The 17377-nt window shown below is 36.0% G+C and overlaps 1 protein-coding gene across 4 annotated transcripts in view; it reads left to right on the top strand.

Moving 5' to 3' along the window:
• PLAG1 (PLAG1 zinc finger) overlaps positions 1-17377 on the top strand; it is a 67890-nt gene that overhangs the window by 43305 nt on the left and 7208 nt on the right. For 2 of the 4 annotated variants that reach the window (XM_057498063.1, XM_036878940.2), the window contains exons 2-3: positions 14376-14474; positions 16982-17340. In XM_057498063.1, the coding sequence (XP_057354046.1) occupies positions 17099-17340 (242 nt within the window). In that variant the 5' untranslated portion in view covers positions 14376-14474; positions 16982-17098. The remainder of the gene's footprint in view (positions 1-14375; positions 14475-16981; positions 17341-17377) is intronic. The other 2 variants (XM_057498064.1, XM_036878942.2) reach the window with 1 other exon arrangement.

Here is a 17377-nt window from a genome sequence, read left to right as displayed (position 1 = left end):
TTCCCCTCTCACCCAGCAGGAATTGATCCATAGTTTTATTTATCCAAATGGGTTTCAGTTTGCAAAGCCAAAGGACCACTAGTCACTTACTGCTCTGACTAATTTTAGTTTAGCCATGATTTTCTGTGGCCTCCTACCATAGATTTCCCAGTTATCCCACTTAGTTAAGAATTGACTGTCTTCTTTTGCAGTTAGAGATACTGAGGTTCAAATAGGCCAAAAAGCATCTCTAAAATTGTATAAATACATGGAAAATACATAGTCAGGTCTCTGTATCATTCATTCTAAGATCAATGCCAGTAAAATTCTTAAAAACAAATGAAAGCAATCAAGTCTAGTATTGTGGCAGATACCTATGCATAAATTTGACACAGACTGTGTTGTTGCTAAAGGTAACTTTGACAAGGTGACTCTAATGTAAATTTATTTAGTTCAGATTACATCTAGCATTTAGAAACATGTCTTCTGCAAGGAGTAAGCAAGAGTGCAAAAAAAAATGCAAGTACGATCGTTGAGAAACCTCAAAAATCACACACTTGTGAGAAGTCACTGTTAGAGCAGCCCCCATTATGGTATGTCTTAATTGTACTCATTTTTTTCCAGTCCAGGATCCCCATCTATTCCTGTGCCTTCCCTCTATACCTAATCTCTCCACCAGCCTGGCTCTGCAAGACAGGATTCAGTTCCACACCCCTCTTGCCAACACTCGTTTCAGTTTCAGTAGCATGAGGGTAGGGGATTAATTTGAGATGCCATGCAAAAGAGAATTTCCATGTTGTAGAATTCACAATGTGGAATTTTGGTTTTACCATGTGCTTTTATAGAGTACATTTTTTCCAATACATGGCTGTTTTCTCTGATTTTAAGTAAGCTTAATATTTTCACAGGTGCATTATAATCTTTTACCACAGCTAAGCCACAAGAAGGGACTGATCCATCCTGGGAAGGTCAATTGTCACAATGTACCCAAATTACCATTCAGGTCAACACACAAAATGACTGCCCACTCCATACAGATTGGTCTTACTTCTGCTATGATTTGGGGTTATCTGTGACCATGACCACCATAAAATTTCAGATATGCTCCACTTATTGTCACAAAGATGCGAAGATCGAAAGTATGCTGTTTCACCAAATATCACTTTTAACATAAATCTCACATTACATGTGATTACATGGTCTTCTTCACATGGAGTATTCCCATTGTTTGTCCTTCAAAGATTCTAGTGGCTATGATTATGTATTTTTTTAGAAGCCTTATTTTTAAATGTACATCAGGCCATTTGGGGGCAGCACATTTCTGAGTACATGCTGCATATGGTAGTTTTGCATTTTGAGCCCTCAAAACTATGCTAGAGACTTTACATCCATCTCCTTGTTTAATTCTAATGGTACTGCAAGGTAAGTATTTATTCCCATCCTGAAGAGAGATTAAGTTGTCCAAAGTTACACTTAGGGAAAGGCAAGTCCTTTGTCTCTCGGCCACTATTCCCTGTACCACTCCAGGTTCTGTGAACCAGCATGAGCATTTGTGTTTTGAGGCCCCCTGTAAGTCAGTTTTAAAGGAGCAGGATAAAGACAGTTGTCAGTACTGTTACTGGTTAAGATTATGGAGAGACCTTCTTTCTGCAGCACTTCTTATAGTGGGGGGAGCAAACTAGGGTCCTGCAGTGGAGAAGGTCTTGGCTGAGGCTCCAAGGAGGAGGGTTCTGAGGCCTCACAGTGACCGGCTTAAGGCTCCTTTTGTTAATTACCTGTTCAGCAAGCACTGCAAAGTTCCAAGTGAGTTAAAATTGAGGAAGGTAAAATTTCTTAGGAAAAACGCTAGCCTAACAAAAACTTGAAAGGAGAATGACCACTTAATTCTGTCTCAGAAAGCAACAAAAGCACACAAAGATTGGTTGTTTTCCAGATCATCTACACATGTGGCTGGGGATGGGAGGGTAGGGAGCAAATTGTAGAGGCACTTGCATTTACAGATTTAGAATAATCTGTAAATTATTAGAATAACTTTAAATGTTCAGGCTTTGGTAACATGACTCACAAGACGACTCCACCCATCTCCAGTCCCTTAGCTTCATTCTATCTCTCCCTTGGCTCCAAAAGTAACAAACTGCCTGAAGATACCCAGATCCCCTACAGTTTCTGATTCCCTCTACCTGGAATACCTGCCCATGCTTGGCTAATACTTGCTCATTTTTTTTTTATCTTGGCTCAAGTGTTACTCCACTTATTTTTTTAATTAATCAAAGGCAAGCCTACCAATTAGCATGGTGCTTCTTTTTTTTATGGCTACCACTAATTAACATATTTAAAAGGTCTGTACAGAGGCTGAATTGAAATGCTTCAGTGGGTAGTTCATTTGGTATTTGATAAATGGAACTTATCCCAGAACTATTTGTTACTTGTAGGTCTCAGTTCCAGCTAGAGAGTATTCCTGGAGCCTTTAAATCATGTAGTAGGATATGCCAGTCTGTAAAGCAACAGGTGACTGCACTGGCTTCTTCCAAGGGCAACAGCTGAGAATGTGGCTCTAAAAACTGCCTCGACACGTGTCCTTTCTGGTAAGGGCTGAATGTGACTCTAACATTTAAGCCAATATGCCTCTCATTTTTTTCCCCCATCTGAATGGGAAGGAAAGATTTTAGTCATTTTGAGTCACTTGCCCTTATAAAAGATTTTAGTTTATCAGTTCAGAGAAATTGAGTTTTTTGCAAATTTCAGTGAATTCATATGAAGGTTTGTTTCTCATCCTCCTTAATTGTGTTTTTCTCAGTATGAAAACTTGGCCTTTTGTATAGCTTTATTGGGGTATGATTGATAATAAACTGCACACATTTAAAATGTGCAGTTTGCCAAGTTATGACATATGTCTACATACCTGAAACCATCCCCACCAACATATAGTGAACATAACCATCATTCTTCAGTTTGCCCATGTCCTTTTGTGAGTGATCCTTCCCGATCCCCACTTTTGTCCCCACATAACTACTGAGCTGCTTCCTGTCACTAAATTAGTGTTCATTTCCTATAATTCTATATAAATGGAATCATAAATATGTACTTTGTTTCTGAATTCTTTCATTCAGCACAATTATTTTGAGGTTCATGTTACTGTATGTATCAATAGTTCTTTATTTTTTATTGTTGATTAGTAGTCTGTTGTGTGAATTTCCTACAACTTTTGTATCCATTCACACATTGATGGACATTTGGGTTGTATCTAGTTTTTTACTGGACCTATGGTTCCTTATCTCTGGGGTAATACTAAGTGTAAAACGGCTGTGTTATATGGTAAACACATGTTTAACTTTTTAAGAAACAGCCAAACTTTTTAAAAATGATTGTACCATTTTTACCTTCTTGCCAGTGGTATGAGTTCCATTTGCTTCTCACTCTCACCAACACTGATACAGTCAAATGGTCAGTTTTAAAAATTTCAGTCATTCTGGTGGCTACATAGCTGTATCTCACTGTGGTATTATTTTGCATTTCCCTAATAAGCAATGATGTTGGACATCTTCCAGTGTGCTTATTTGCCATCCATTTACCTTCATTGGTGAAATGTCGATTCAAATATTTTGCCCATAGTTCAGTTGAGTTTCAGAAGTTCTTTATATATTCTGGATACAAATTCTTCATCAGATAGATACTTTGCAAAGATTTTCATTTAGTCTTCCAGTGGTTTGTCTTTTCATTCTCATAATGTCTTTCAAAACAGTTTTAAATTTTGTTGAAATCCAGTATCAATTTCTTCTTTCATGGGTTGTTCTTCTAGTGTTGTAGCCAGGGAATTTTTGACTGTCACAAGATTTTTGTCTATATTTTCTTCTAGAATTTTTATAGTTTTAGATTTATATTTGTGTCTGTGTTCCATTTGAGTTAAGTTTATCTGTGGTATTAAGTATGGATCCACTTTTTATATATCTACAACAAGCTTTTCCAGCACCATCATTTGAAAAACTATTCTTTTTGGTAAAATGATTTTTTCTAATTATAGAAGTAAGACATTTGTAAAATATAGAAGAAAAATAAAGCCTGTATCTTGTTAATTTTGTAAAAATAACTTACCAAAGAGTATTGTTGGGTGGGGGGAAGGAGAAGTTCTAATTGTATACTTTACAAAATTGGAATGATATTAAATTCTATGTTCTACCTTTTAAAATTTTAGTATTGTAGCAGTGTTCTCCCATGTTGTTTAATATTCTTTAAATGCATGAATTTTAATAACTAGATAGATTCTATCATATAGATATATAATTTTATTAGACATCAGTTTTTGTTCTTAAACTTTGAACATGCTTAAACTTAAGGCTTTGTTTATCTTTTTTTTTTTTTGCTTATAGTTTTAGAAATAAATTACCAGGACAGAATATATGAATATGTAAACGGCTTTGATTACATATTTCTACAATGTATTCCAGAAAAGTTTCAACAGTTTATACTCCCACCAGCAAAAACTAGGAAGCTTAATTATTTATGGCAAATTTTGTTTGTGTAAAACCCTTAAGAATGCCCCCCCCAGGGACCCCTCTGTTATTCTCCACAGTGTCTTCCTAACCTTCACTACTGTCCTCAGGCCAAGTGCCTTGCTCCTCCCTCATTCTTACCAGACAAATGACCCTTCTACTTGGCACTGGAAAACCTAAGCAAACTGTATCCCTTGACTCTTTTACCAAAACACTTATCAGGATGAATATTCATCCCTCCTAGGTCAGTAAAGAAGCCCCCATTCTTACCTAAGAGGAAAACCTCTCCCTTTTCTCAGCTCCCAATCTGCCCTGTCTTCCAGAATGCTGTCCTCTTCCCTTTCTCCTTATTCTCTGCACATAAACTCTCTTGTCTTTGGCACCTGGCATGCTGGGTTCCCCTTCAGCTACCATCCTACCATCCCTTTCAATGCAAAGCTTTTGGGAAGAAGGCATCCTTTTGCTGGAAACTATTTCCTGTCACTCAACTAGCAAAACATAATTTCGGTGTTGCACCTTCCTCCTCCTCCCATTCTCTCACTCCTCCTCATCCCACTCATATTCTTTGGTGCCAGAGTTCAGTGTCTTCTTCTCCAAATTCTGAACTCTATGCTACAATTGCAGGAGTATCCATAACTCTTGGCAGCTCTGTCTTTTTTGAGGGGGAGGGAGGTACAGGGGGATTGCCATCTTTATTTTCCTTCTCCTTGGAGCTCTTTCTCTGCCTCCCCCTTTAAATGACTTGGTTTCATTTCATAGTGGTAGTCATTAGGCTCCAACACAAGATAGCCAAAAATATGGCTTGAGTCTGTGAAAGTAAGCTATACGACTATCATTGCCTACCTTCCTTTCGTTTGCTAACACTGAAGGCACTTAAGTGGCCTTTCTTCTAGGAAATGCATGTTTTTGCTGGTTTTCAGCTCTCTGCTTTGGACTACTCCAGCACCCATCTTCTGTGTCTCATTGGAATAAGCACTCACTCCCTGCCCCCTCTCCCCCATTACAGGCTCTCTAAGTACTTATTCTCAGTGATTTTGACCTGTTCTGAGTTTTACAGTCACCCTGCTTCTCATCATTAGTCCATGAATGTATGGTGCCCTAGCCATTTGGGCTTCAGTGCCCTTATCCCATTTGAATCCTTATAGTGTCTATAATAAACTGTAAACACTCCAGCCAGTGTCATTTTACAATCTGTAGTAATCCCCAATTCTGATTTATGAGTTCTTCTAGCTAACTGGCATCCCCTCGCCCCTTTATTCCCCTCTTTCTTTATTGTACATTCTTCAAGGCAAAATTCATAGTATTCTTTTCCTTTTCTGACCTTCTTTGGCACTTGTTTATACCATATATTGCTTTTACTATTGATCAGTCATTCTAGTACTGCTTTATGGCAGCTTTTATTTTATTTAATAGTGGTATTGCTTAATTTAGCGTAAGGTATCAATCTCATGGTTACAACTAGCTTGTATGCTTCTGGAGAAGAGGGGCCATGTCTGCATCCCCCGTAATTCAAATCAGTGCCATGTGTAATAGGTATTTGTAGTGTTTGTTACATCAGTGTCAGCTATTATCTTAATAGAGTGGCAGCCACATATAACTGAACATTGACTCTCTGGAGAGATGAAGCAGATGACTTCTGCACAGAACTCCTGGCATCCCTTCTCTCTCTTGCTTAATGCCCATAGAGGTACGTCTTCATTACCTGCACCACAGAATGAAGCTGAGGATCATCCAAAACACTTAATACTTCAGAATGTATTTTAGGGTTTTTTGCATTTTGTTCGACTTGTCACCTGTGAATTCACTTTAAAATGAATAATAGTCTCACCATAAAGCCTAGCCCAGGAGCTGGGCAACTATCTGTCTCCTTACTTTGCCTCTATTTTAGGGTGCTTGTGGTTTGCACCTTTTTCTGGGAGCACATGGCCTCAGGGAAACACTGCTAGGGCAGGATTTCTCCCTCAGCTATTGTTCAGAACAATATAATACACCTCAAAAGGTTCTTCTGAAAACTGTTATTGCGAAAATAGTGATGGCTTACTATATAAATAAAAATAAGCAGCAATTTTGAGAAATGGCAGTAAATTTGGAATTTTACCAAGTAAAAATATGAACAATCTACATTATGTAATTGTGATTCAGTGAGAAAATGTGTAAATCAAGGGATACTGATTTGTTTACTTTTCATTTTTCAATGTACTATAAATATTTTTGTTTTATGTTTGTTTCTAACAGTATTTGAGATAGATTTCCCAGTAAAGATACAGTATAAAGAATATGAGTAGGTGGTAACAAATAAAAAACGATTTGGTTCAAATGCCATTAACCAGATTGGGTCTGACTTTTGGAATTTCAAACTAACTCTTCTTTTCTTTTTAGGTTGCCTCTTGGTGCTGCATTGGCTGTATTTGGCACCCAGAATGCTTCATTCTGTGATGGTCTATTAATAAGGTTACCTTGTAGAGTTTGGATTCAGGGCCTCAGGTAGGTGGCTTTTTTCATTATATGGCATGACTTTCAAAGTAATTAATTATTTCAGGTTCTAAATAACATAAGGTGGAGCATTAAAAGCTTTGAAAAGCATGCCACATAATAAGCATGCCACTTACTATTATTTTAAGGTCTACCAATATATGTTGTGTTCAGCAGGGTTTCATTAATAGTTATGGCCTAATGCAAGGATTGGAATATTGGCAAGAAACAGTCTACTTTGTGCATGAAATGCAAAACCGCTGTAAAAACTTATTTGTTCATCTTCCCCAAATAGCCCGCAGATGGACTCTTAAGTTCTTCCATCCCTGAGTCTTGCTCAGAGTGGTAGACTATCCCAAGTTACCATTATATCTCTTTCTGTCTATGGGGTAGGATCTGATTAACAATGGGCAGGTGGGGAAGGTAGCTATCTTTGTTTGCTGTAATGGGAAAGATGTTAGAATAAGAAACTCAGTGACATAACAGCAGTTTGCTAGCCCTGTTGGAAGGGCACAGAGGCATCTAGATTTCCCAACTTGTAGATGCAGCTCAGTGGCACAGAATCTAGGTCTAGCAGTACTTGGAAATCCAGGCACACATGTATTTGGCACCAGGTAAGTCTGTCAAGGACCTCAAAAACGACTAAGATGTAGAGGACAGGACCCTCAGCACTTGGATGAGAAGACGTACAAACAAAAATGTCTGTGTCAAGTGCCAGAGGACAGGCTCAAGGTCCTAAGATCCACCAATGGCAGGCAGGGGCCCAGCCCTGGGAAGTGGCACATTATCCACAAACAGAGCTTCATAATCAAATAAAAGGCATATGAAGTAATTTGGCTTAAATTCTCTTAATTACATCATTATATGGTGATAAAGCATTATAATCAAGGTAGCATAAAGTTTAGTCATTTGTTTATTATAAATATATCTTAAATATACTAAAAGTTGTTGGTTTTTCAGCATTACAGGTTATGAATTTTTCTTTTTCTACTTCGCTATAGTTGTACTTGTTTTTAGTGAAGCTGTTCTTTAGCAGCTAGGAAAAGAAAAAATGTCTCATTACTTTGACTTAGCCAACTACTTTTATGCACATTTTCTCCTTTTTGATTTCTCTTCTATCTGTAATCATTCAAATATTTACTCTTTTCAGTGTCATCCTCACACTTTAATTTCTCATGAAGAATACCCTCTTCAAGATCCTTTTTCTTTCCTATAAAATGTCATTGACTTTCCAGATAATAAATCGTAACCAATACAGATTTCTTATGCTTAAGGAGCTGTGGAATAGAACATTTGAAAGCAGAAATTTGCCGAAATCCCGGGCCACCTGAGTGCTGCCCGGTGCATCTCTGTGCTTGTTGGGCCACCTGTGGACCTCTGGGTACCATGTGCTCAAGTCTCCCTAGCTTTTGACACCACTGACAGGAACAGGATGGACTCCTAGGTGGTTGGGGTGTGACTTCTGAGCTTGCTGTAAACAGATTTGGGCCTTAAAAATCCCAAAACATGTTTACCTGCTTTTTTGGTTCCTTAAAGGTACTGTAGTTACGTTCAACAAATACTTACCAAATGTCCGTGACATGCCAGGGCACTGACAAGGTGTTGAGGGTAAAGGAATGAATAACACTTTCTCCATAGATAAAGTTACAATTCCAGGGAGAGACAGGTAATTTCAAGGGCTTTCCAGTCTGTAATAGGAGTAAAAGGCTAAGAGTGGTAAAGTTTTGCACCCAAGTAAAATCGGTCAAGGAATATAATTTTCAAATTTCTTGTTGTGACAGCTGGTGGTATGCATGGGTCCTCTGGAGATGGAGGTGGGGTGGCCACCCCTGAATGGGCATGTTTGTCTAGAACTGATGCTATTTACCTTTAACTGTATAGGAATAAATAAAAGTGGTTGTTTGCAGAAGTGGTCTTGTCCTGGACAGCCACATAGGCATAAATCATGGAGGACAGAGTGATGGCACCTAGAGAACCTTACCTGGGTGGGAGTTGTTTTTCACAATATTGTTTAGTGCTACTTGAGATTTTGCACCCACTTAACATAGTTATACCTTGTTGTATACCATAACACATGCCTAATCTTTGAACTGCACTTCAAGATGGTTTAAAACTAATTCTCTGCATGAGCTTTTATAACAAAGTAAAATTTCATTTCCTCATTGCTTTTGTTTCAGTGTGTACTATTTCCATCTTCCCATTTGAATTTATGCGCAGATTCAGTATGAGTGCTTGGAGAGTTCAAATATGAAACCCAGATTATGCTGTGTTTATAATTCTAACAACATGAGGCAGTTAATACAAATGAATAGACGTATGTCCTCCAAATGTTTGGGGTTCTTCAGTGTGATCATTTTTATAGTTGATGTCAAGCATTTTTGTTGTAGCCCCAAGAATTTAAGGGTTCAGTGGTAACAGGAACTTTTAATTCATCACAATTTGGGAGATATCCAATTTTCGGATTGAGCTGACCTGTGAGCCCCCTGCATTATGATCCCAGCCAGAGCACCAATATTTTAGAAATGCTTTATGCCACCACCACCCCCCAAAAAACAGGAAAATCTGTAAAAATAAAGTTTTGATTAAGCAATCTTACTTTGTATTCAGATGTAATTACGATTCTTTGCTTTGTCAGGTGTCATTCCTTTTCTTTTGCACAATTCCTCTCTCATTTCCTGTTTGTAAATACTGATTAGTTACCCAATGTGAAGAGAATGAAAATACTCTAGTGTACCGCCCATCTATGTTTTTTATTCTTTTATCTTGATAAGAATATACAGTCACAGGGAGAAAAATCCCCCATACAGTTGTGAAATGAAATGCTAACTTCTAAATTATGGATCATAAAAAAGAGCTTTTAAAAGGGAATTAAAACTTCTTAACCTAACATGACATTATTTCTCCTTAAAAAATTAACAAAGGAAAATATTTCTGGATTGAAAGGTAAAATTCACTTGAATATTCCATCTTCATCAGATTGACTATTTGTTCTCTCTGGGTACTCTAGAAAATGAAATAAATAGCCACACCCAGATTCAAGATAGCCCAAAAAGGAACATCCTAATTAGTACAGATAGTTGAACTCAGATTGAGATGCATTGGTTTTGCCTTGGAATTCATTGACTTTTTCCTATTGGTTCTTTTTAAAATAAAATTTTTTTAAATTCAGGCACATACGCTAAAGCACACAAATCTTAGTGTACAGTTTGATGAATTTTAACATGTGTATACACATTTATGTAACCATAACCCAGATCAAGATATCAAACACCCTTTTGGTTCTTGAAAACAAATAGGTCTACTATTTCTCCTCACTTCTCTGATGGCTTTTATTAGTAGTTTATTTAAGATAATGCTTTCTAAACATCAGTAAGGCTAAATTTTCTGGTAAATTTCTGAAGGGTGTGCCAGAACTGCTTTTTAATGAATTGCTGAGAACTTGAACATATCAAATACAAGTAATTCAAAACAGGTATTCTTTTTTTTTCTTTGTTTTAGTTTACTGTGTATGACATCTGCTCTAGGAAAATAAATATGTAATTGTCAGTAGTTTGGGTATAAAATGAGTTATTTGGGTGCCTACCTACCTACCTACTGAGGTGTGTGAGGTGCAGGCTCGACTCTGCCGCATCTCCTGCTCCTCAGCCGGGATGGCTGCTCCCCAGTGTTCTCTTGAAGCCTCTGCAGCCTCATCTAACCTAATCATCCATCTACCCTCCCTGTTCTGTGCCAGGCATGGATGCAGGTACCACCTTAGAAATTTTTATTATGAATGGGGATCAAATTGATATTTTCTACTTGTAACTAATTGTTTGCTTAGCACCAAGATGAATCAGAGAAGGTGTGTTTTTTGAAGCAAGCATTTTAGACAGCTTCTATTATAATTGCTATTATTTTAAACTAAGACTTTACAAATAGCTGAGAAATTTCAAAAATACCTTTCTAGTGGCTTTAGTCTTTTGCATCCCCTTGTATCCATAGTGTATTATTTTTTACTTGAATATAGCTATGTTTTTTCTGGCTTGTGTCTGCTGTAGTGGTTGATCAAACCCATAGTTCATTTCGTTGCTGGAACGCATTTATCTTGCTCTAATTATTTTCAGTCATTCAACAAAATTTTACTTTTTTTTATGGGAAACAGCAGTGAAGAAAACCGATAGACCTCCTGCCCCAATGATTCCTACACTCCTTATTTTTAATTATTAGATTTTTATAGTTGCAAGATATTTTTTCTTTATATTATGCATTAATAAGTGATTTTATAGACCTACAGAAATTGAATTCTGTAAAAATTTCCACATTATCATACAAGATCAAAATGTGTTCTAAATATGCTGTTGCCCTTTCTTCAAAATTGACTATCCTCAATTATGTTGTTATCTTGTAAATTTATTTCACATTATTCAAAGCTCTGTTGTGTTCTAGACACATAAGTTAAGGTATTAACTGCTAAGTTTCCTTTTGCAACCTACATATTTACTCTATATGAAAAACATGTTTTAAGCAAATGTTGACATTTTCTGAATTGTTTACTAATGGTGTTTTATGATTAGCATAAGGGAAAATAAAGCTGTTTCATGTCATTTGCCCTTAATTAGCAAAGTATATTTTGACTTTTAAGTTAAATATGGAAGAATTGTTAATGCAGGTAAGTATTGTAAAACTCATAGCTGAGAGAAATGACTGTCAGAACTGTGGAATTTAAAGTATAGGAACAGTTTCAGTACAGGCCTGTTCTTTTGCCAGCATCCTCATAGTAATTTATTTTAGTAGACCCTCTGATGTATGATTCATTTTTGCTTATTTTTCTCTGTGAGTCGCTGTTTTAAAATGTAGAGCATAGAAAGATAAGCCTGTGTGTGTGCACACATACAATATTCCCTTTAATTATTGTTTTTATGTATGCAAAATTGCCCTAGGAAAAAATGTCTGTCCTGGTATCAGCAAAAACTGGAAGGGTGTTCAGAAGTGCAATGTATCATCATCAGGGTGGTTTGAAATGGGTATATGTACATTTTCTACTTTGTTTCATTATTCTTTAGATCAAGGCAAAGAAGAGCATTAATCAAGCACAGTAACCAATCTTTGATACATAAGAAGGAAAAACAGGAGTACACATTTTGTTGCAGACTTTGCAGAATAGTAGTCGCAATGCTTTTTAAAAGTTTTTCTTAATCCTGTAAAAGAAAATACACAGATAATTTTAGTCAACATTTTAGGATTACATAATGCCAGCTATATATTTTTTTATGTTTATTACATCAAGCCAAAATAATAATGAACTCTAACCAGATTCTAGTTTCTTTTGGGGAAATAATTAGCAGTCCTTTAAAATTATTTGGCCCCTCATAAGGACTCAGAATAGTTAGGTTGAATTTAGGGAAATTAACTATGACTTTGGAATTATGTTTTGTGATTAAATGAATGAAAATGATTGCTTAGTTATTTTATTTCAGAGGGTAAAATACGTAATGGGTGGTTTGTAGGCTATTGTAATATTTCAAATCAAGATGCGTAATTTTAAACTGTGTTGAAATACTTTGACTCTAAAGGATTTTTATTATAAATGCCATTGAACAGTAACCATAAATAAACATTTTTATAAATGTATTTGAGATTCAGTAAAATATTGATAGGAAAAATGAGAAAATATTTTAAAAGTTTACTTGCAAACTGTCTTTATTAAAAGAAGCTTTTTAGGTCTTAACTTTATTTCCTCTGGAGATCGTGTCAGCAGCCCAAATAGAGAAAATAGACACTATCCCTTCTTCTTGTCATTAAGTGTAATGGTAGAATTTATCCATTTACAAGGTGGTTTGCCAACCTGCCCTTCTAGAATGCAGTAGAATAAGACTGAGATAAGAGTTTTAGGGCATAAGCCCCATCCTGACCACAAATGCAATCAAGGTGTCCAGCTTCTATAGGCCTCTCACCTTAAAATGGGGCTGATGTTAAGTGTGTCCACCTCTCAGGTCCATTGAGTTCCAGGGAGGCAATAGAGATGAAAACACCCTACACTTGTAAGGTATTTATATTATTAAAGTAACATAATACACAAAACAGGCTTTCATATTCTTAATTACCCTACCAAAACCTCAGTATGTGCCCTGGGCAAGTAAGTATTTACAAAGTTAATTTTATAATTTTGCAATTTTGATGTGCAGAATTCAGTTCTTCCATTTATGCATGTCCTGTGCTTTACAAAAGAATGGAGCTTTTGCTTTAACTTTTAAAGTATCTTTTATTAGTCTAAATTTTTATTTTTCTTGCCTTTTAAACTATGAGAATAATGCTGCTTTCAAATATACCCTTAGTATTTTTGTAACGATGCTTGAATGTCCTCTATTAAATATTTTATGTATATATCCTTAAATTCTTAAAGTAGGTGAAAATTTGATTTCAGGGAAATTAGATTTGTGTCTAAAATTAAGTAAAATTATTTCCATTTAACCTCTCATTGGTGAATCCTTTCGTTATTGTATTTTAACTATTTGATTTATATTATTCCTCTCAAGTTCTTGCAATCATGATTTCTGATTGTTCATCTTCAAAATATTCAGAATTTACTAATCTCTCTGTGCCCTGTACAGTGTGATAATTCTAGTTTTTTTCTGCCTTTCAACCATTATTCTTTTGATATTTACCTGTAAGTCAAGAATTATTAACAGATATTTTTTCTATGTCCTTAGTCCACTGAAGATCCTGCTACTAATAGGCATTTTTGAGATTTTTTATGATTTTTCAACAATGATCTCCTAAAACCAAATGATGCTTTCTTCCTGATACCCTCTTCTCCTGTAGCAAACCTATATTTAACTTCTCTTGCATGCTTTTGAAATCTAAAGAGCACAGACTTATTGCCACATTTCAGCAATCCTTGCAGCATTCTGAGAAATAAATTGGCAGGTGTGGCAGTTAACAAAAGTGTAGCTCAGAGAAGCCCAAGTCACACAGGTGTGTGCCATGGGGGCATGTGATTACTTTCATCAGGAGTCTGCTATTCTTTGGTGAGGTTCCAACGCATTTTCTCCAAAAGCTAACTAAGTTTGTCTCTTCCAAAACGTATAAGCTTCATGAAATTTTGATCAATTTGTTTTACAAATAGTACCTAATATCCACTTCTCTCAGTAGGCAAGCTAGATTTTTAAAACTTAAATTGAATTTGGGAAAAAAGTGGGGAGTCATTCAGCATCACAAAATGCCATTTATATAGGTAATACTGTTTTACTTTTTGTTTCTGCATTTATTTGCCCATGTAAATGTGCTTAGAACTAATAAAACTTTGCAATTGGTGAAAATTAATGCATGTCTCATCAGCAGAGTATGCAATGGAAGCATGTGCCATGAAATTGCAATTCTTTTATCCTTTATTTTTCATCATTTATATACTGTTTCCATTTAGAGTGTAGTCCATTCGTATTTTTTATTTCATAGATTGGTCAAAATGGGAAAGACTGGATTCTGCTCTCTTCTACGAAGAGTCAATGGGACTGGCTAAAATCAAGGTCTGAGGCTTTTTCCATCTGTCTTCAGGTATGCATTGAACAAAAATCCCTATAGTTCTCTGCATGTATCTTTAAAGTATTTGATTGATATGTGTATTATGAATGTAGACTTTGTTTGATGTTGAGCTCACAACCTTATATTTATCCTGTAGTTTTAAATGCACCTATAACTAATTTGAGTTTTGTTATATATTGAGATAAAAAAATATTATCAGCCATGAAAAAATTTCAGCTGGTCTTAGAAAAGTGTAATATTTGAAATATGCAATTCTTCATTGCTCAGTATGTACATCCAAAGATAACAGAATTCATTTGTTACTCCATATTGAGTATTAACAATTTTCATATAATTAAACATTTGTGTATTGTTTCATGGTGCACTCTTAATACATTTTTTTCAATAAGTTAGATGTTTTCATTTTTCTCAACTGGAATTTTCTGCCCATTATGGTTGGATCTCACAGCACAATAATTACAAATATGACCAGTCTTTGAAATATTTTCAGATATTTCATACAGGGATTTAAGTACTTTGCATTCCATATTGATTTTACAGTTGAAAAATTTATCAGCTTGTTCCCCAATGTTCTAAATAGCTTCATGAAAGCATCATGTTAGGAAATTGAATAGTCAAAATTACTTTTTTCCTGCCTTGGCAGAATGCTTTATACCAATTTACAGTGTCATTACTGGTTACAGCAGAATAGCTGTTTAGCTGTTTCTGAGAAAGGTGGAGAAGCTGTCTCTTGAATGAGAATATAATAGGAAAAGAACAAGTCCTTGAGATTCAGAAAATCTAAAACCAGAGGGAACATCTTTTCTTAGCATTAGTAATGTCACTTGGAATTAATTGTGTTACTCTCATTGTCCAACTGCAAAGGAGACTTAGACAATGTGAACAACATGAAGGAAGGCCTACTGCATCTACCTGCTCGTGAAGAAAAGATACATGAACCAAAATCTGATTGCCTTACCCTTAAAATGTTTACCTTTTAATCAAATGAGTTGATAGTTGCTTATTTTGTCTGTTTAGTGATACCCTCTACATTAAAGTACAATAGGATCTATTGTAATACACGTTTAATTTTACAAAAGTAGAAGTTAAAGCCCCTGCTAAAGTATAACTGGAATCTGCGAAAGTCGGTATCTACTTCTATCTTGTGAAGGCAAGTAAGTGTCTGTCTGGTGCCAAAATGCAAACGATATGCAGAAATTGGTTTTGGAGTTTTTTCTGAGTACATAATAAAGTGAGAAATCCAATCATCTAGTAGTTGGTAATAGTCATTTAGTCACATTCAGTTTTCAATTTAAAAGTTAGATCTTTCTGAAAGAGGTTTCAGTCATTATTATTTGTGTCTCTGAAAGTACATTGCCAGACCAGCATTCATGAACCTTGAGGAATCATGTAACTCATATCAACTGGATCTTTGGGGAGCTGATTTCTTACTCTGAGAAACAGAGTTAATATTTACTATCTCTTGTACACGAATTTCAAAGATTTCAATTAATTTAAAACTTTTTGTTTAAGTAGACATACTCTTTGCCATGAAATATGTATATTCTCTCTCACAGCACTGATAGCATATTGAATCTCTGACATACCTTTTACAATCTGAAACATCTCTATATCAATGTGTCCTTTGCACAGGTGTTGTACTCTAAGCCGAAAGTCCCAGTGGTGTGCTTCATGGAGGTATAAAAGATTGATGTGCTCAGCTCTTGGGAGGCCTGATGACTGGCTCATGCCCTAATCCCAGTGTGCCCAAAGAACAGAATATTTTCTATTATGTGAAAGGTGGTGAGGCAAATTACTTCAACCAAATCCTTCCTCCCAGATGACAAGGAGTCACGATCCCCACCTAACATAACATAAGAAGGTTTTACCATTTCAAGAATGTAGTATATTTGTTGCCAGATGAATCGTTTCTACTCTTGTCTCAGAACTCCCTCTGTGTGTGATGACACTGGTATAAAGAGCAAATTTTCTCTTTGGGTGGTACATTCAACTCTTTCAGGCCTCCAGTGTCTGTGCATTAAGTAAGTACTTATTCCATGAACTGGTGGTTCACAGGGTGCCTAAAAGAGTTTTCAGTTGCTTACCTCTATTTTCCTAGAATACAAAGTGTGACTGAAGCCAACTTGCATAAATTAAAATGGTTTTTAGACATTAAAATATTTGCAGAAACATTTTTATGTTTTTAGCCGTACCTGTGTTCTCTAGTCTCTTCCCAAAATTGAAGCTTAATTATGCCACTTTTTAGCATCATGTTTTAATGCTTGCTGAGAGTTTCCAAATCACAAGTGCTTTCCCCTAAGTACAGCATGTCAGGTGGAATTTCAGATGTACGAACTGTTCATTCTGAGCAATGCATTAATACGTATTTTGACAAATATAAAGAAACCTACAGATATTACAATAGACCAGCTGAACCCATTTTATGGTTTCTTTTTTAATTCAAAAGCATCACATAGCAAATAAAACTTTTAAAAATTAAATTTAGTTACAAACTAGTTGTTTCTTATTTTTTTTTCCAGTCCCTTTTTGCTTTCTTTTACGACCACATGAAACTTGAGAAGCCACCTAAAGCTAAATCATTTAGTGGAGTTGGGCAGTTCCCAAGTGTCCAACAAGAAGGCCTGGTTTAGGCTGCGATGGCCACTGTCATTCCTGGTGATTTGTCAGAAGTAAGAGATACCCAGAAAGTCCCTTCAGGGAAACGTAAGCGTGGTGAAACCAAACCAAGAAAAAACTTTCCTTGCCAACTGTGTGACAAGGCCTTTAACAGTGTTGAGAAATTAAAGGTTCACTCCTACTCTCACACAGGAGAGAGGCCCTACAAGTGCATACAACAAGACTGCACCAAGGCCTTTGTTTCTAAGTACAAATTACAAAGGTATTAAACTCTATTTGTCTTTCAGATTATATTTTCT

Source organism: Manis pentadactyla, chromosome 3 (genome assembly GCF_030020395.1).
Source record: "Manis pentadactyla isolate mManPen7 chromosome 3, mManPen7.hap1, whole genome shotgun sequence".
Lineage (NCBI taxonomy): Eukaryota > Metazoa > Chordata > Mammalia > Pholidota > Manidae > Manis > Manis pentadactyla.
The sequence above is the reverse complement of the archived record's forward strand: the minus strand, read 5'-3'. Positions and strand labels throughout refer to the sequence as shown.